Below are 21,182 nucleotides of genomic sequence, written 5' to 3'. Positions count from 1 at the left end.
TGTACTGCTTGAATTCCTTATAGAAAACACGGAAGAGTTTTTACATTTATGAATATGAAACTTTTCCATTAGCACAATTAGATTTATGAGGTAAAATATTAGCACATGAATTTAGCAACTGACACCAGTTGAAACTGACGTCAACCGCGTCTCAAATCACTTTCGGTCGATCGTACTTGTGATTGGGCGATGGCTAGGCAATGTGAAACGGACCAATCCCTGCAGCGCTTGCTCAGAGGAACCCAGATCCAACATGGCGGAGGGAACTGGGTGTAAATAAACACACGTTAGACGTTTTAAAAGCTATAGCTAACAACACTCGCATTTTTGTGTATATGACATATTGTACCGGGGAAGTAAAATGTCAACTGACGGAAACAAGAAACAATTCTGGAAAAGAAACACAGCTAAGGTCCCTGGCAGGTTAGTGACGTGTTCCTTCTTGCTAGCTACATTTACTCACTGCTTGATAGCTAGCTTCGTTTCACTATTGAATCCGAAAATGCATATCACACTGACTGTAACGTTAAAACATGAACATTTTCACATATCAAGAATGATTTCTTGTTCTATGTCATACTTTATGGGGTTGCCAAACGTGCGCATGCGACAGTGAGTGCAGAGAACATATCAGCATCCATTTGCTAGCTTAAGGCTAGTATACTTTAGTCGGATAGGTAAACAGCTAGCTTAGTTAACCAGCCAAACATTCCTAGCTAGCCAGTTCGCTAACTTGCTAGGGTTTTCATTTAGCTAGCTAGTAACCTTTTCTGATTGAACTGACTCGTTGTCAGAGCGTATTGTAAACACACCAACAATGAAATTAGACGACTTATTGAACTTCTTTCTGATGTGTAGCCAAGTTTCAAGTAACTTCACATTTAGGTTAGCTACCTACATGCTCATCAAATAATCAAATGGGGCATCACATTTTGTTAACTTCTGTTGTTTTCAAATGAAACCTGAGTAAGCCAAAGTTAGTCTGCTCATTCATGCTCTACGACTTTGCTCCTTATTGGAGTGCACTTTAACTGAATCAAGGCATTAGTTGACAGAGACATGTTATCCACTGTTCACTATAACACACTGTAATACAGTAATACATTCATTCAGTAGATTTCTTGTCAAAGCATAGCAATAGGTCATTGTGTTTTCTTTCCTCTCCACAGCATACAACATGTGTATGGTGCTCAACATCCTCCTTTCGACCCTCTTCTGCATGCTAAGTAAGTGTTTGATTAGTTGTACTGTATAGGCTCAACAGTACGTCTGTGTCACAGATAGCACCCCATTTCCTTCTAGTAGTGCACAATATAGGGAATAACGTGCCATTTGGGACATATTCTACAATGGTGACTGTTGGTCCTTTGATAGGGGATTTAAGATGGTCATTCAGGTTGAAGTAGTGAACGGACCTGAAAATCCAGTCAATAAACTGGGTGTGTTTAGCACTTTCAGGAAATTTTGAGGCCAACATTCAGTGCTATTGTAACTTTCTTAAGCCTCAAACACACTGACAGCGTCATTGCATTTTGGTACACCAGAAGTACATTCATTTCCAATGGAACGCTACGTTTTCCTTGCAGCATTGCATTGCAGAGACAGTTTCAGTGCATTCTGTGTGGTGCATACATTGTATTTATCGAACGTATGCATCAAATTGTATGGCTTGACAGAAATGGTAGCAGAAGGTGAATGTTGAACTTTTGCACAGATATCCAGATGATGCTTCATACCATTTTGCGCAATGACGCTGTCAGTGTGATCTATGCGTTAGGGCTATTGTAATTACAGAAACACTGCATGTCCTAGTTTGACTGTCTTTTTAAGCACCCGCTTGACTTGATTGAGGATAGGGAATTATGGCCGCTCCACTTTAGCCTGGCTGTCTAACAGTTTAATCAACACTAGCTACATCGTTGCCTTGCCAACACAACAGCAGATTAGCTAAAGGGCAATTCCACGGTAACATAATTATGCTTTGACTCAGTTGTTTTCACTTTCAAATGTATGTCAAACAAAAAACATTGATTTCAAAGTTGACCTAACTGGGTGTAATGGTAATGGAATTACGGTAAAATCTCCCTTAGGTTTTTATGAGACCACATTTTCCAAGAACTCTGATAAATATCGGCTCCGAATTAACATTCAAAGATGTCTGCAGAAAGATTGGGGTGTCAGCTATGACATGGCACCTTGTTTGAAAAATATATATTTTGGTTATTGAACTACATTCAGTGAAGTGGATTTACACCCGGTAATATAATTATGGTAATTGATTACAACATGGGTCCTTGATCTGTACTACACAGAAATGCATAATTATGGATATAATTTTATTGTCGTCATATTTTACTAGTTTGAACAGCACAGAAGAGGACAGTGCAGTACAATACAGTAGAGTTCAGTAAAGTATAGTACTGTATTTTACTGTCCTCTATTATACTGTACTACTGTATTGTATTGGACTGTACTCTACTGTGCTCTACTCACTGTACTGTGCTATTCAGAACTTACGTCTATGATACACTAGGTTCAGATTTGGTCCAGTCCGTTTTGTCTGTGCATGTTAACGTCAAGGCCAGGGTGGCCTGACCAAATGTGAACTACTTTTCAATGTCCATGAACGTCCGGTGTTGGTCGGTGCTCAGTGGGTGAGGATGCTGGTTACAGTAAATTGAAAGAGAGGGGGCTCGTGGGTAGGTGTCAGTAAGACATTAACTGGGACGCAGACTGTTTTAACACTCTTGGTTAGACTACTAGACAACAGAAAGACAAAGAAATTCATTTTGAGCTGAACATAAGTGTGCCTGTTGAAGGGAGGACAATAGAAGGTGACCCAACTGTGGTTTGTGACTTATTATTTCCCATTGTAGCCAATTCAGTTGCAGTAATTCCATTACTGATTTTTTTTCGTGGGGTTATTCCGTTACCAATTTGGATTACGAGTTTTAATTACATAATAAATGGTAAACAAAATGTATATCAGTAAAATCACTAACTACTGGTAGGTCTACCATTACTTGTTACTTCTGCGAACTTTCATTACCCTCCCTTATGAGGGAGAGAAAATATCTTAAAGATATCAGTTTTTGGTAACAGAATTACAAGGTACAAGACAATATTTCTTAAACTTACACAAGGTTAACAATTTCTCCAATACTAAATATAAGTGTTGATATTAGTTGTCAGGGGTCTTTACATCAACATTATGGTGTTTTGATGTATTTCTAATACCGTTGAAGACTTTTTCTCGTAGATTTTTGCTAAGACCCCTTTTCCATTATAATTATTATTTAACTTTTTACCCCTTTTTCTCCCCAATATTTGTGATATCAAATTGCTAGTTACAGTCAAGTCCCATCGCTGCAACTCCCGTACGGACTCGAGAGCCGTGTGTCCTTTGAAACACAACGCTGCCAAGCCGCACTGCTTCTTGACACACTGCTCGCTTAACCCGGAAGCCAGGCACACCGATGTGTCGGAGGAAACACAGTACAACTGGCGACCGTGTCAGCGTTCATGCGCCTGGCCCGTCACAGGTGTCGCTATTGCGCGATGGGACAAGGACATCCCGGCTGGCCAAACCCTCCCCTATCCCGGACGACGCAGGGCCAATTGTGCGTTGCCTCATGGGTCTCCCGGTCCCGGCCGGCTGCGACGCATCCCGGGATCGAGCCCGGATCTGTAGTGATGTCTCAGGCAGTGCCTTAGACCGCTGCGCCACTCAGGAGGCCCTTTTCCATTTGTTTATCCAGAAATCAAAGCCTTGACTATGCCTAATTTTTAAGATGGAAAATGGTTGAAAAATGTATCTATGCCTTAATTTCCCCAAAATATATAGCTTTCATTTGACAACATTTTATATGTGCCTGTGAACTTCACATGTTGGTGCTCATGTGTCCTTTTCGATGGAAATTCCCTAAAGCAGAGACAGACTGATACCTAGAAGGGCTTACTTCTCAGGCCTGGCACCGACTATATATTTATGATCTGTCTTATCCCCATTTGACATCTGTTTAGATTAACACACACAGACCCAAGGTAGGCCTAATCAAATACTCTATATAGGGAACAGTATAATATTCTCCCGGCTGGCTCTCTGGGCTGTGCATTCCAGCCCAGTCCAGTCTAGCACAGTTCTGAAACTCCACCCATCTGCTCACATACCAGTATACCAAGTATATTCTCCCAACTGTTGGTTGTGGGTTGACAAGGAGGGAGCGGAAATGCATGAAGCAGTGATCTTCAGTAATAGGCTTTTGTTGCTTTGCCATTGAGATTAAAGTGCAGCAAGTTTAATCATGTGGTTGATGTCCACAGAGGGGTTTATTTCAGTTACTTGTTATTGTTAGGCTGAGTTCCATAGTTTTATCACCTGTCAGGGGTGGGCTAGTCACAGGCAGAGTCATATTGAACTTGGCTTTGCTTTTGTTATGCTAATGCTTTGTTTTGAATGAAAATAATAAGATGGAAAGGAAGGGTCCCCCCTCCCTCTCTTCTTCCACGTGTACTGTTTTTCAATCTTTGGTGCACACCTGAGTCTCATGAGAGGAAAAATGATACATTTAAATTGGCTTTTTATTACATTTTTCCCCTTGAAGAAAACATCTCTCATACACAAAGGAAGGTTTTCTGTGAGATTGTATTTTTAATTGATTTCATCTCTGCGCTATGATTGTGTACCTTTTACAATAACCATTTTGAAATCATTTAAATAGATGCTGACTCATTGATAGTCCATGTGGAATGTTTTTGTGGTTGTCTAATTTCTTTCATTATCGTCGGTCAGTTATTTTCAACATTGGCTCGCTGCGTCAACGTGAGAATATCCATCCGTAGCCTGTCGATATCAAGGGCACACCTGCAGTCTTTGACTAATATAACTTAAAAAAGACCCGTGCGGTTTTGGAATTTAGTACAAGATTATGCTCTTTGGCTGAAGTAGGCACTTTTTGACAAACCGTATTTGGCATTTGAATCTTAATGCCATCTAATGGACAGTTGAAGGTTTGAAGTTGCCTTTCCAGAGTGAATTTGGCTCTCTGTCCTAATCTTTCACGGCCCTTCTGTTCATCCTTTCTAAGTTTTACACCTGTCCTTCAAATTACCATTATTACCAACCTCTTCCACCTTCCGCAAAAAATAACATGAATTGAAAATACATGTATCATTTTGGTGCTTTTGATGTCTTCTTTAATGTTTTGGATGACTTCTAGTACCCTAAACTTCTCCTTATGTTTCTCCCTCTCAGTCTAATCAAAGCAGGCAACAAGCCCCAGATGACACCGGGAGGGAAGCCAAAGAAAGCCACCACCTTCCAGGAGTTTGAGAGCATCACCAGCGATGCCTGGGATGTGGGGGACGATGACGACGAGCTGCTCGCCATGGCCGCACAGAACCTCAACATCGAGGTCGTCATGGAAACCGCCAACAAGGTGATTCTATGATGTAAACATACACAGCAGTCAGTCATCCTTGGGTGTTTCAAAGGCGCTTATTATGCACTCATAAGCCTTTTTTATGTTAACTTATAAGCCCTTACATTACATTAAGCTGTTTGTAAGGAGTTAAAAAATGTAATATATTGTTATTATCATTATGCAGGTTATCGAGAACCACAGCAAGCAGCAGGAGAAGCAGAGACAGGACGATGCTGGCGCGTCAGAGCTGGAGGAAAGAGAGGAAGAGGATGCAAATGAAGAAGAGGTGGAAGAAGAGGAAGAGGAGGAATCGACCCCTGAGGTGTCGTTTGCCTCTGAGCCCAGCCCGCTCAGCGATGGCAGACTTGTGAAGTCACTGAGTGAGGCCCCCATCGGATCACCTAAGGGTAAGTTGACATCTGTCGCACGTTTCTCTTTTCTCGGTCTCGCTCTCCTGCTCTCTATCTCTCCATCTCTATCCATCAATCAACAAACAGACAAACAAACAAACAAACAAATGTATGCTTCAGGTGAGGTGACAGATGCGACTATCAACTTCCTAACTGTCTCCAGTCTCCACCCACTCCTTCTATACACAATATTTCCTCTCCCCCTGCCTCTGCTCTGAGCCTGTTAGGCTTTTCATGTTAATTTGTAAGTGTGGTAACAGCAGCAGAGCGTGGTGTTTGTGCTGTGCAGTGGGGAATGGCTGCCTGCTGTCTGTGGTGGTGCAGGAGATAAGAAAGCAGCCCTAACACCAGTAGTTATCTCCATGGAGGAGACACTGGCTGAGCAGATACTGTCTCGTGTCTGCTCCATTCACCTGTGTTGTTCGGTACACACGCCCATGCATGCATATATATATTGTTCTGCTCTCTATTATTGAGTCAACTGTAGTGTTTGTTAAATTATAAATCATGGTGATAATGCAGTGCCTGTTGAGCTACCCCCTCTCTTGTTCTTTGTCTGCATGTAGTGATAGTACTCACACACTCCCCTTTGCATGCTGTGTTCAAACAAAGCTGCCACCTTGAGCTCAACTCATCACATAAAACCTCAGTGTTCATTTTCCTTTAGTCACATCACTATAATCTTGTTGTGTCTATCTGGTAGCTCCTCTCTACCCCCTTCTATCCTCTCCCGTCTGTCTAACCTGGCACTCTCCTCCCTCCCTGCCTTCTGATGTGTTGTTGTCTGCTGCTGTGGTCTGTCTCTGTGGACCCAGCTGCCTGGTACTATATTAGATAATGGCCCACTGCAAGGCTTTCATTAGGCTTCAGCACCCAGCCTGCACTCAGGCTGCTCTCTGCTAATGGACAGACAGACAGACATACAGAGAGTGGGCTGACCTCGGCCCTGCAGCACTCTACACCCTCTCTGGGTGTCCTCCACTGTCCTCTACCTTTTGCTGCTGGGAACAAACTCTACTCTGCCCTGTAATTGTCTGTAATCGGGGTATTCTGTTGCTGGAATGGAGAAAGGTGGTTGAGTTACACAGTATTTGTGTGTGTCTGTTTGTTTGACGCGTGACGTCAATGGGTGCGCTCGGAGGAAAGGTGCTTGCAACAGGTGTGCGTGTTTGTCTGTGTGTTTTTGCATTTGACCAAGTGTGTGTGCATCTTTGTGGGTGTCTGCATGTTTATTGTTCTCAGTATCTGTCCCCTCTCTCTGTTTATCCAGATGCGGCCGGAGAGAGAGCGTCGCTCCACAGACAGCAGTCCCTGCCCCACCGGCCCACCATCCCCATGGTGGCTCGTATAGCTGACCAGAACACCTCCGGGACCCCAGCCATGACAGAGAGAGAGGCCTCTCGCCTGGACAAGTTCAGACAGGTCCTGGCTGGACCCAACACTGACCTTGGTATGTTTCTGGATATTAATTACAGATCGAAGATCAGACACCTGTAGGAATGGTGGTCATAGGGATCATTGAACCCACACCGTTTGAAGCTCTGATATGTGCTTTGTGTAGGAACGTTACCACTTAACCACACAGGTTCACCCCAATCCTGAACTAAACCATTTAGGGAGATAAGATATCTGACCCTGTATCATTGCTTTGGGTTACAACACCTCCCTGTCTCACCTTGCTAAAATAAAGACATCCTCTTTTAAAAAAAAATGAAAACACCGTTCCCAGCTCTGTGGTAATGAACTCCATCTGAGAAAACAAGCAGTGAAACATCTGCGGTGTTGTTCTAACGATGCCATATGAACAGCTGAGGGGGAACTAAGCTCAGCCATCTGGCCAGTGGCCACCGTGCATAATCCAAGGGACTGAAATTATGATTTTAGTTTTTACTTGCTTGTTCTATAGCTTACTTCTACTGTACTTCTTTGAGATGTTTTATTTTATTTAACCTTTATTTAACTAGGCAAGCCAGTTAGAGCACATTCTTAATTACAATGATGGCCAAACCCGGACGACGCTGGGTCAATTGTGCGCCGCCCTATGGGACTCCCAATCACCGCTAGATGTGATGCAGTCTGGATGAGATGAGATGGTGCTTAAACTTGTGATCCAAGGCCATAATGGGGTAACGGCAGTAGCTTTGGTATAGTTCTTCTATGGGCATTTATATGGCCGACTTTGAAAGTTTTATGGGTTATGCTTTCAACTTCTACGGGCTATTCTGTGGAGGATTTAAAGTTCTATGTGTGATTTGAAGGAGTCTATTCACCCTTTGACTCCCACTTGTTCTCCTATAAGTTTCAAGGTCTTGTTCTTTGTCAGTCCCCTAATCTTTCAGCATCTGTCTGTCTTATCAGCTCTGTCCTGGAAAGGCATGGGGGCAGATCGTTAGTGAGTTGCATTGGAGCTGCTCAGTTGTGTGCGCGAGTGTGTACGTGTTGTCAGACTCACTCTTAGCCCTTTTATACCCTTGATGATTTTCCCTGCAGTCATCTTTTGTAATGCTCTGAATGTCCTTGGATTGTGCTGTGTGATTGTGTGTGTGCTGTCTGTTCCGCTTCAATGATTCCAGCTTCCGTCGTTGTGCCTGAGCCAGAGGTGAAGGTGTCTTGGCGAGGTTATACCTGTGAGGGAGCCAATGCTATTGTTTGAGTCATTGTGATAGCGCTGATTCAACCCACTAGCTGTATCATTTTGTGAGGCTTAGTGTCACTGACTGTCTAGTCTATACAAGCTGAGGTGAGCTATAAGTCACGAGGTGGTTCAGGGTCGTGCCGAGACATATGAGGGTGTAGGAGTGGGGTAAGTGAGGTGCTGAATGTCAAAGAAGACCACGTCCGATTTTGAAAGGCAAAGACCATAACAGGTTTGCCTTTTTTGCCGGTGTGGCAGGGACTGCTGTCCTTTCCATTTTCAATAGACACATGTAACCGGGACAACTCGTGACTGAAGACAGGACCACTGTATAGAGCTCAGTTGATACACAACCAGTGGCGAGTTTTTTCAAGTTTTTAATGTCACATGTACAGTGAAATGCCTTTCTTGCAAACTCAAAACCCAACAATGCAATAATCAATAACATGAGAAATAAGAATATGAAATACACAAAGTAAGTAAGCATACTATATACTGGAAATATTTAAAAAGTCAGTTCTAATACCATATTTACATGGGCAGGGATACTGGAGTGATGGAGGTAGATATGTATAAGGGTAAAGGGATTAGGCAACAGGATATAAGATAAACAGAGTAACAGCATCTTGTATGTGAGCGGGTGTGTAGAGTCAGTATAAATGTATGTGCATATTATGTGTGTGAGAAAATGGAGTGAGTGTTTGTCTGTGTGTGTTGGGGTGACAGTGTGTGTGAGTGAGACAGTGCAAGATTGAAATAAAAGGTCAAAAAATATAGTTTGTGTAGATATTTTGTTAGCTATTTATCAGTCGTATTGCTTTGGGAGAGAAGCTGTTCAGGAGCCTGTTGGTGTCAGACTTGATGCACCTGTACCTTTTTCCTGTGCGGCAGCAGAGAAAATAGTCAATAGCTTGGGTGGTTGACTATTTTCTGGGCCTTATTTTCACACCGCCTGATATAGAGGTCCTGGATGGCTGGGAGCTCGCCCCAAGTGATGTACTGGGCTGTCCGCACAACCCTCTGTAGCACCATGCGATCGAGGGCGGTGCTATTGCCATACAAAGTAGGGATGCAGCCAGTCAATATGCTCTCAATGGTACAGCTGTAGAACCCCCCCCCCCCCCTGTTTACTGTCCACGATCAGCTCCCTGGTCCTGCTGACGTTGAGGGAGCGGTTGTTGCTCCGGCACCACACTGCCAGGTCACTGACCTCCTCCCTGTAGGCTGTCTCATCGTCACTGGTGATCAGGCCTACCACCGTTGTGCTGTCAGCGAACTTGATAATGGTTTCGTGCGTGGCCACACAGTTGTGGGTGAACAGGGAGTACAGGAGGGAACTAAGCACACACCCCTGTGGGGCACCTGCATTAAGGGTCAGCATGGCGGAGGTGATGTTGCCTACCCTCACCACCTGGGGTCGGCCCGTCAGGAAGTCCAGGATCCAGTGACCTTGGGTGTTCAGACCCAAAGTCATAAGCTTGGTGACGAGCTTGGAGGGGACAATGGTGTTGAACGCTGAGCTGTAGTCAATGAACAGCATTCTCACATAGGTATTCCGCTTATCTAGGTTGGTGAGGACAGTGTGGAGTGCAATTGAGATTGCATCGTCTATGGATCTGTTGGGGCTGTATGTAAACTGGAGTGGGTCTAGGGTGGCTGGGATGAGGGAGTTATTGTGTGCCATAACCAGCCTCTCATAGCATGTAACGATTACAGAAGTGAGTGCTACAGGGTGGTAGTCATTGTGGCATGAAGCCTTAACGTTCTTAGGAACAGGAATGATTGTGGTCATATTAAACATGGGGATTACAGACTGGGACAAAGAGATTTTGAAAATGACTATGAATTTGCCTGCCAACTTTTCTGTGCATGCTCTGAGCACGCGCCCTGGAATACCATTGGGGGCCGTGGCTTTGAGGGTGTTGACCTGATTTAAAGACCCTTCTCACGTTGGCCTCGGTGAGCAAGATCACCAAATCCTCTTGGTCAGTGACACCAGGTTCAATGTTGTTGTCAAAGCGTGCATAAAATGCATTGAGTTCATCTGGTAGAGCGGCATCGTTGGGCAGACCATGGTTGGGTCTTCCTTTGTAATCCGTAATGGACTGTAACCACATGCGGCGGGCGGCAGTCTGTGTAATATGATTCCACCTTATTCCTATATTGTTCTTTTTCTCGTTTGCTGACTCTGCGGAGGTCATTGCGGTCATAGCTTGCCTTGCAAGCAGTCCTGTAGCATAACCTCTTATTCTAGTGACCATTTCTCAACGGAGTGAATCACGGGTACTTCCTGTTTGAGCGTCTGCTTGTAAACAGGAAGTAAGTCACGATCTGATTTGCCGAATGGCAGACGAGGGAGGGTCTTGTATGCTTTCTTGTGGGTAGAAAAGCAGTGGTCTAGGACTTTATCGCCCATAGTGGTGTTGAGACGTGTTGATGGAAGTTGGGCATCACGTGTTGTTAATACTTATTTCCCTCGTTAAAATGCAAATCAATTTATAACATTTTTGACATGTGTTTTTCTGGATTTTTTTGTTGTTATTCTGTCTCTCACTGTTCAAATAAACCTACCATTAAAATTATAGACTGATCATTTCTTTTTCAGTGGGCAAACGTACAAAATCAGCAGGGGATCAAATACTTTTTTCCCTCACTGTAACATGTCCTGGTTTCAAGAGAAATTTATATTTCACCTAGATATCCCTAATATAACGACTGCGGTGTACAACATAGAAGCTTATCAGGTTCTGATCATCTTACTATGCTTCTTCACCCGAGATTGATTAGCAATCGGGGGCCAATCAGTTCTTTATTCTCCATGCCCCGCTTTGTCATCAATATCAACAACCAGCAATGAATGATGTGTCCATCGTGATTTTCCCTGAACTTTTACTGCTGACCTCGTTATGAGCAAGCCTTGATAAGGACCTTCCAATGTTGGCCCTAATGTGTCTGACACATATTTTTGTACCATCACCCACTGTCTCGGCACTACGTCATGTCCCCCTCGGGAGTTATTCCCCATTAGAGAGTTGTATGCAATAGTTAAGCATTGTGTCACTCATAAAGTGAACGTCTGCTTTTCTCAAATCTAACTGCCTGGTATTATCACATTGTCCATTGTAGTAACTACCGATGCCCAGCCTACCTTCCTCACACCCCACTCCACAATGCTTGAACCGTCTGTGTGTAAGATAAGATAAACTCAGGGTTTTCCAACGGATGACTCTATTAACCCATCAGAGAGCTGATCCAAAACAACTCACAACAGTCGTGTTCAAGTAATGTGGTATCTGTAGGAATCATCAGAGTAGCTGGATTACATGGTGTCTTTTCAACTATAGCCATGTCCCATAGATCTTTAATCACTATTTTAGAGTAGTGTCCATAGTTTCCTTGCTAGTCGGATTTTGTTTTGTGCAAGGTGGTGCAACACCTGTCAAGCAAACTGGTTCCATATCCAAAGTTCCACACTCATTGTTCTTCGTAGTCCAAATAGCATGATTCTGAACTATAGATTCCTGCAAAATTCTTCATTGGACCAATAGAAATTGATAATGGTTTGGTCTGTTTCATCTGTCTTCCCCTTCCCCACACTCCAGTTGCTCTCATCTTCTTGCCCGTGTACTGAGGACATATGTTTTGCATAAGATATGGGAAATACGCTGACTTCAGCACCCGTATTTACAACAACAAAAAATCTACTGCAACGTTAACCATCATGTTCACGTTTATTCCATCCGATTTCATATATACACCAGCTGAGATGGGACGTAAAAGGGAGTCTTAGTTTACCTCCACAGCATCCAGCAAACGCTGCTGCTGAGCTGGAGAGAGCTTCTTAAATTTCTCCATATGTGTTGTGTCATTGGGGCTGTTCTCCTGTTTCCATTTTCCCTTAAACGGACCCTTCTTCTCCTGGCCACTTCTCATAAAATCACGTTTTCTTTTCCAACATTCTCGTTGCCAGTGACTAGAAATCCCACAATAAGGACATACACCAGGTTTCTCTTCTGCTGAACAAATAATGTTGTTGGTTTCACTCGGAACCTGCACAACTCTGATAACCACGTCTCGTGAATACTTTAAGGTTTTTGACCATTCATCCAACTGTTTTGGAGATGCTGATTTGTGTGTGATAACTGTCTCTAGAGGTTTGTCTTTACTCCCTTTTACAGCCTGTGTTCTGGTTGGCCTAAGACATCATTCGTCACTGCTGTCAGAATCTGTTGACCCAAGGACAGGCAGTGCTGACCAGTTGCTTGAAACCTGATCTTCCTTGCCCAATTCAGTGTGAGAATATATAGAGGGAACAGAGAGCCCACAGGTGGGGTTCACGTCTGACTTTTTCACCTGTGTCTCCTGCTCTACTTTGAAATGGCTTTTTATATCACTAGACAGTCAATTTAAAATCTCTTTCATGCTCACATCCGGAAGAGCTGTTCCACCCTTTTCCAGAGTGGTTTTCTCACTTAACAATGACATTACATTAACGTCAAAAGTTGTATTATATATCTCTATGTTTATATATACAGTTGAAGTCGGAAGTTTACATACACACTTAGGTTGGAGTCATTAAAACTTGTTTTCAACCACTCCACAAATTTCTTGTTAACAAACTATAGTTTTGGCAAGTCGGTTAGGACATCTACTTTGTGCATGACACAAGTCATTTTTCCAACAATTGTTTCCAGACAGGTTATTTCACTTATAATTCACAGTATCACAATTCCAGTGTGTCAGAAGTTTACATACACTAAGTTGACTGTGCCTTTAAACAGCTTGGAAAATTCCAGAAAATGATGACATGGCTTTAGAAGCTTCTGATAGGCTAATTGACATCATTTGAGTCAATTGGAGGTGTACCTGTGGATGTATTTCAAGGCCTACCTTCAAACTCAGTGCCTCTTTGCTTGACATCATGGGAAAATCAAAAGAAATCAGCCAAGACCTCAGAAAGAAAATTGTAGACCTCCACAAGTCTGGTTCATCCTTGGGAGCAATTTCCAAACACCTGAAGGTACCACGTTCATCTGTACAAACAATAGTACGCAAGTATAAACACCATGGGACCACGCAGCTGTCATACCGCTCAGGAAGGAGACAAGTTCTGTGTCTAAGAGATGAATGTACTTTGGTGCGAAAAGGGCAAATCAATCCCAGAACAAGAGCAAAGGTGCTGGAGGAAACAGGTATAAAGTATCTATATCCACAGTAAAACGAGGCCTTTATCGACATAACCTGAAAGGCCGCTCAGCAAGGAAGAAGCCACTGCTCCAAAACCGCCATAAAAAAGCCAGACAACAGTTTGCAACTGCATATGGGGACAAAGATCATACTTTTTGGAGAAATGTCCTCTGGTCTGATTAAACAAAAATGGAACTGTTTGGCCATAATGACCATCGTTATGTTTGGAGGAAAAAGGGGGATGCTTGCAAGCCGAAGAACACCATCCCAACTATAAAGCACGGGGGTGGCAGCATCATGTTGTGGGGGTGCTTTGCTGCAGGAGGGACTGGTGCACTTCCCAAAATGGATGGCATCATGAGGATGGAAAGTGATGTGGATATATTGAAGCAACATCTCAAGACATCAGTCAGGAAGTTAAAGCTTGGTCGCAAATGGGTCTTCCAAATGGAGAATGACCCCAAGCATACTTCCAAAGTTGTGGCAAAATGGCTTAAGGACAACAAAGTCAAGGTATTGGAGTGGTCATTATAAAGCCCTGACCTCATGGCACGAAGTGTTAGCAATTTATGTTATTCTTCAATAACACAAACTCCAAAGCAAATCAGGGGGAGAAAAATAGGTTTATTTGAAAAGGACAACTCATGACGTTATGCAGGGAGGTAGATGTTCAGATGTTCAGTCTCCCCTCTCCTCAGCTGTTCTCCACCGAACGAAGGAACAGAATGCCATTTTTGCGCCCCAGCCTAGCCTGGGGTTGACCAATCAGAAATCCTTGCAGTACCACTGGGCCAATGGCCAGATAACCAGTATCCTGCTCCAGACTCAATGTACAGAACGTAGCACACGTAGCTCTGAGTTAAGGAGTGACATTCCACAGATATTCTTATACTAGCCAGACACATTGTGCCAGCGATGAACTTAATTCAGAGGCCATAATTAAGAGACAGAGAGAGAGGGAGATGGATCGATTGATGGAGGGAAAGTGAGAGCCTATAGGGAGCGAGTGAACAGAGAGAGAGGTGTTGACAGAGATGGATGGTTGTGTTGTCCTGTGGTTGAGGTGGCCGACCTGGTTTTTGTCCTGGTCTCCCCACTGTGACAACACAGCATCTGTAGCACTACATAGCCATTGATCAGTCCTTTCACCACTAACGGCGCTCGCTTAAACCTCCATCTCTCTCGCACTGTCACTCTTTCTCGCTCAAACCTCATCTCCTCATCCCTTTCTCAATCACACAGCTATCTATCGGGGGAGACTCTGCCCTCTAGTGTAGAACGACCGCTATGACTCTTGTGCTTGATGTTGGGGGAAGTGTGTGTGTGTGTGTGTGTGTGTGTGTGTGTGTGTGTGTGTGTGTGTGTGTGTGTGTGTGTGTGTGTGTGTGTGTGTGTGTGTGTGTGTGTGTGTGTGTGTGTGTGTGTGTGTGTGTGTGTGTCAGGGAAGGTGTGTGCGTGCGCTTCTTTCTTTCTTTCTTTCTTCAGCCTGATGGATTGCAGCCTCGTTTGTGGGTCTAGCCCTCCATCATGTTGTGATTTGTCTCCAGAGGTGTGTGTCTGTGTGTGTGTGTGTGTGTGTGTGTGTGTGTGTGTGTGGGTGTGTGTGTGTGTGTGTGTTAAACAACTGACTGACTGCTCCACTCTCACCTGTTTAACGATTAGTAGATGAGGTATGGGACAGAATGAGGCTGAAACCCTTAGGCCTAGAAAAGGAATAATTCTTTTTCTTGTCATTCCCAGTTCCCAAGCTCCTAATTTTCTTTTCGAAATCTTTGTGACAATCAGGTACTTTAGTTTTTCCAGATGCAATATTTAGTTTTTGTATCTAATTCAAGCAATCATCAGCCGTCTGTTTGTGGGTGGGTGTGTTTTGATTTTGTGCACTAGTGCAGTCTGTCTATGTCAGGATTTCTGGGTTTCTCCAGACAGAGCAGTGAACCTGGCAGAGGTAGGCATGCTGACAGAGCGGAACAGAGCAGGCTTTACAGCACTAAGGCCACATAGACCATGACAAGAGCTGGCAAAACCCATTTATCATCACTGAGAGCGAGAATATGAATGGATCTCATTCACAGCCTCTCATCTCTTTCATTTGAACTGTCTCCCCTTCTCTCTCCCTTTTGCTTTCTCTCTCTCTCTCTCATTCTCGCTATGTCACCTGTCTTTGTCTCTCCCTCTTTCTAAAGAGATTAGATATAACATTTATTTTGGATTATGTGGCTGCAATACTTCCAGTTTATTTGGGCATCCAATGTATGGGACATTGCAACTTAATATTTGCTAGTCAGCCTGCAAAGTAAACACTTCTAAGATAAATATGACTAATCTAGAAAATACAGTATATATTTCCTGAAAAACTGTTTGGACTTAATTCAGCTGTATAAAAAGATTTGTAGTCTAACATAGTCATTTGATTTTGGATATATACTGAACAAAAATATAAACAACAATTTCAAAGATTTGACTTTTACAGTTCATATAAGGAAATCAGTCAATTGAAATAAATTAATTTGGCCCTAATCTATGGATTTCACATGACTAGGCAGGGGCACAGCCATGGGAGTGCATAGGCCCACCCGGTGGGGAGCCAGGCCCAGCCAATCAGAATTTGTTTTTCTTCACAAAAGGGCTTTATTACAGACAGAAATACTTCTCAGTTTCATCAGCTGTCCGGGTGGCTGGTCTCAGACGATCCTGCAGGTGAAGAAGCCGGATGTGGAGCTCCTGGGCTGGCGTGGTTACACGTGGTCTGCGGTTGTGAGGCCGGTTGGACTTACTCCCAAATTCTCTAAAACGATGTTGGAGGCCACTTATGGTAGAGAAATTAACATTCAATTATCTTGCAACAACTCGGGTGGACATTCTTGCAGTCAGCATGCTCCGTCAAAACTGGCTTTGTGTTGTGACAAAACTGGACATTTTAGAGTAGCCTTTTATTGTCTCCAGCACAAGGTGCTACATGTAGGCAAAATGAAAATCTGAAAATCTATTCATAACTACATTGTTGAATGTAAATGACAACTTTATACTACTACATTACTAACTAGCCAGCTAATTATTCTGTGTCTTAACCAGTCTGATTTCATTGATCTGTTGCACGTTATCTTGAATGGGCCAAGTCAGCTGCAACACTTTTCAGGTCAGGGAAGTTGGAGCTAGCGTTTTCAAATTGGGCATGCTGGCTAAAATAGAAAAACCTTGAAAATCTACTATTTTCCTTAAGTTATCAAACAACATTTTTACATTACAATAAAGTAAATGGTTTAAAGTGTCAAAAACGATCAATCAGATTTTTGTTGCATTTTGGGTTTTTCCCCAACAGAGTTGTTGCGACATCTGAATTATTTTATAAAATCTTACAATGTTTTACATCAAGGGTTGTCAACCATCCTCCAGGAGAGCAATTGGGTGTGCAGGCTTTGTTCCAGTCCCCCTCTAACCAACCACATTTTAGAAGGGAGTTGCTCAACCTGACCTTGATAAACTCAAAAGCCTGAACACCCAGTAGCTTTCCAGGCCAAGGGTTGAACACATGTTTTATACAGTTGCCTAACATGTATTTTGCTTTGTGTGGGGGGGTGTTAAGTGCCTTGCACAACTACAGTGATCAGAGATTAGTCTCCCAGTGTCGATACCACATTTATGCAAACGCCAGGGTTGTGGGTACGAAAAAAGTATGAACATGTATGCACTCACTACTGTAATTCACTCTGGATAAGAGCGTCTGCCAAAAAAAAGAAAAAAAAAGAAATGTATACCTACATAGAGATGCCTCCAATTGTTGGTCTTGGAAATTTGGTTAAAAATAATGGAAAAGTCATGAAATTCCATCTGTCAAAATGTGTATGTACCCTGTGTTTTACATAATAGGTTGTATGCAAAGTTAGCATTGAAAATAGCCTGATTTTGGGACCCAATGAGGTCACAGAAGTCACCAGGCTAGGTTTCAGCTGAACCAGAGGGGTTTACTACAAAGCAAAGTCCATGGGTTAGTAAGCTAACTAAATATTTAGATTTTGTTTTGGAAATATAAGCTTGAAATGGGTGGGCATGGTCTAATTCAGGGGTTCCCAACCTAGGGGGCACCAACGTTTCGTGGGTAGGTGCAGGGCCTTCCTTGATTGGCCCGAGGAAAACGCGACTCTGCACATGGGAATATCTTTTGATTTGTTTCTGACATTCAGAATCTGAGATACAACCTTCTAAAGTGGAGGAGTAAAAACAAATTGATTTTGCTTGGGAAGTAATGTTATACAATGTGTGACTCTGTCGCTATCAATTCATCTAGTCAATTTCTGTAAAACATAATGTATAATTAAATTGAGGGTTAATATAAATGATCATAAAACATATTTTGTAGCGGAATAAAATTTGGTTAAATCTGGTCTGCACTTTATTTTTCTTATCCATTATAATGTATTATGATAGCCTACCTAAAATAAATCATGAGTCTGGTTAAACTATGTAGAATTGCATTAAATTAGCTTCAAAACAAAAGTTTCCTACGTCCCTCAAATTAAACAATCAAGCTGATGGTATTTTTAATAAAGGCTATCTCAATAAACAATAATAATAAAAAAGCTGGGAGGGCGTGACATTTTTCAAAGGTGAAAAAGGGGGCCCTGGGGAAAAAAGGTTGGGAACCCCTGGACTAATTGACTCAACAGCTTAAAACGCATATCTAAAAGATATCAAAGATAGCTGGCTAACTCATTGATCCTGCTTTGGAGTTTACTCAACTGAATCTCCCTGGCCTCAGGCAGGGGTCTAGTTAAGCACTGATTGATAACTGATAAAGATACTGTGCATGGGATGCGTCTGAAATGGCACCTGGTCAAAAGTTGCGCAATATAGGCCTATGACAAATAGGCTGCCATTCCAGACACAGACATGAATCATGATCTTAATCTAACCTCCGTTTTGGGGATAAAATATATCCGCTTTGAAAGAGGAAAGTTAGGCTAGTTCTGCCCCTCCCTGCCTTCTGACTGAAACGTGTATTTGTATTTATTATGGATCCCCATTAGCTGCTGTCAAGGCAGCAGCTACTCTTCCTGGCTTCCAGCAAAATTAAGGCAGTTTATACAATTTTTAAAACATTAGAATACATTCAGACTGTGTGCCCTCAGTTGACATCAGAACTCAAAGTGGGCATCTAATTCAATTGAACTCAATTCTGACATTTTGTTGAAAATCTGTGCTGGGATGGCGTTTCTGAGGTATTTCTCCAGTGTGTATGAAAATTGGATGAAAGTATGATCCTCAAATATGGTTTTCTAGGAAAAAGTCTCAGGGTTTAGTCGAGAGTAGATTTTCCAGGTAAAGCACTAGATGGCTAGTTAAGTTGTCTATTAAGACGACCTCATCCAATGACGAATACCCTGGAGAGTGGACCGTAGTGTAGGAGCGCAAGACACTCATTCCTCAAAAACATTAACAGCATCCCCATTTTGGAAAGTTGATCCACTATAGTAGCTCAAGTTTCTGTGTGGTACAGTATTTCACAGACCTCAATGTTAATTTAAGACCAGAGGCTAAATGACAAGTACTGTGATGATTATGTCTCTCATGGCGATGCCCTAGGCCGAAAGCTGCTCAACTGTAGCTGGTCTCACCAGGCAGGCCCTCAAGTGCCAGTTGTCTCCCTCTTCTGATTGCTAATTGCGTTATTACTTAGCACACAAAGTCAGGTGTATGGTAACCAATACAGGTTGTTTCTGCCTGTCCAGGCCAGTAATATGTTAAGGCTACTCTGAAGTAGGCCTAAGTTCCTAACTGCCGTAGAGCACCAACTTGAGTTGCTTTTAGTGTGTTTGTGTGCTTTTGACTTCATCAACAGATTTTCATCCCCAAATTGGAGGAATCCAGACTTGAAAGGCCTCTGGCCACCAACGATGGAGTTTTTCCCCAGTTGAACTTATGCAGTACTCAGTGGCTGACGAGCTTCTTAGGAAAGTGTGTCTAAAAGCGTCAGCCTGCTTCAATTTGGCTGCCACCTATTGGCGAACCGAACGAGTGTGCTCGCATACTACCTAAAAAGACCTTCATTTGAAAAATGAGAAAAAAGCGGCAATAGTGCTGTTTGTCCATTTTGAGACACTGTATACATACACTTCCTCAAAATAGTCTGAATTAATCTAAGATTACTCTAGATGACTCTTTTTACATTTTAGCCGAGCAGATATTCGTTGCACAATTTTACATCTAACTAAGATGTTTGGTGCAGTATCTCTCAATGAAAAAGTTTGCATGAAAACCAGTCGTCATAATATACAATGCATTCGGAAAGTCTTCAGACCACTTGACTTTTTCCACATTTTGTTACGTTACAGCCTTATTCTAAAATGTATTAAATACTTTCCCCCCCTCATCATTCTACACACAATACACCTTAATGACAAAGCAAAAAAGGTTTTTAAAAATGTTAAGAAATCTAATACAAATAAAAAAAAAGAAAATGCCTTATTTGCAAAAGTATTCAGACTCTCAGCTATGAGACTCAAAATTGAGCTCCAGGGCATCCTGTTTCCATTGATCATCCTTGAGATGTTTCTACAACTTCATTGGAGTCCACCTGTGGTAAATTGAATTGATTGGACATGATTTGGAAAGGCACACATCTGTCTATATAAGGTTCCACAGTTGACAGTGCATGTCAAAGCAAAAACCAAGCCATGAGGTCGAAGGAATTGTCCGTAGAGCTCGGGACCGGATTGTGTCGGCACAGATCTGGGGAAGTGTACCAAATAATTTCCGCAGCATTGAAGGTCCCCAAGAACACAGTGGCCTCCATTATTCTTAAATGGAATACATTTTTAACTACCAAGACTCGTCCTAGAGCTGGCCACCCGGCCAAACTGAGCAATCGGGGGAGAAGGCCCTTGGTCAGGGAGGTGACCAAGAACCCGATGGTCACTCTGACAGAGCTCCAGAGTTCTGCTGTGGAGATGGGATAACCTTCCAGAAGGACAACCATCTCTGCAGCACTCCACCAATCAGGAAACGTTGCACCATCCCTACGGTGAAGCATGGTGGTGGCAGCATCATGCTGTGGGGATGTTTTTCAGCTGCAGGGACTGGGAGTCTAGTCAGGATAGAGGAAGAGATGAACAAAGAAAAGTACAGAGATCCTTGATGCAAACCTGCTCTAGAGCGCTCAGGACCTCAGACTGAGGAGAAGGTTCACCTTCCAACAGGACAACGACCCTAAGCACACAGACAAGACAACGCAGGAGTGGCTTCGGGACAAGTCTCTGAATGTCCTTGAGTGGCTCAGCCAGAGCCCGGATTTGAACCCAATAGAATATCTCTGGAGAGACCTGAAAATAGCTGGTGTGCCAAGCTTGTAGCGTCATACCTAAGAACACTCGAGGCTGTAATCGCTGTCAAAAGTGCTTCAAAAAAGTACTGAGTAAAGGGTCTGAATACTTACGTAAATGTGATTTTGAAGTGTTTTATTTTGAATAAATAAGCAAAACTTTCTAAAATCCTGTTTTTGCTTTGTCATTATGGGATATTATGTGTAGA

The 21,182-nt window shown here is 42.8% G+C and overlaps 1 protein-coding gene across 2 annotated transcripts in view; it reads left to right on the top strand.

The window, feature by feature from the left end:
* Nucleotides 1-211: 211 nt before the first annotated feature.
* The window catches only part of LOC106609109 (TBC1 domain family member 22B), a 186,020-nt gene continuing 165,049 nt past the window's right edge, over nucleotides 212-21,182 (top strand). The window contains exons 1-5 of one of the 2 annotated variants that reach the window (XM_014207531.3): nucleotides 212-423; nucleotides 1,170-1,226; nucleotides 5,255-5,438; nucleotides 5,608-5,830; nucleotides 7,104-7,283. In XM_014207531.3, coding sequence (XP_014063006.1) covers nucleotides 362-423; nucleotides 1,170-1,226; nucleotides 5,255-5,438; nucleotides 5,608-5,830; nucleotides 7,104-7,283 — 706 coding nt within the window. In that variant the 5' untranslated portion in view covers nucleotides 212-361. The remainder of the gene's footprint in view (nucleotides 424-1,169; nucleotides 1,227-5,254; nucleotides 5,439-5,607; nucleotides 5,831-7,103; nucleotides 7,284-21,182) is intronic. The other variant, XM_014207530.3, reaches the window with a different exon arrangement.

Source organism: Salmo salar, chromosome 07 (assembly GCF_965601325.2).
Source record: "Salmo salar chromosome 07, fSalSal1, whole genome shotgun sequence".
Classification (NCBI taxonomy): Eukaryota; Metazoa; Chordata; class Actinopteri; order Salmoniformes; family Salmonidae; genus Salmo; species Salmo salar.
The sequence above is the reverse complement of the archived record's forward strand: the minus strand, read 5'-3'. Positions and strand labels throughout refer to the sequence as shown.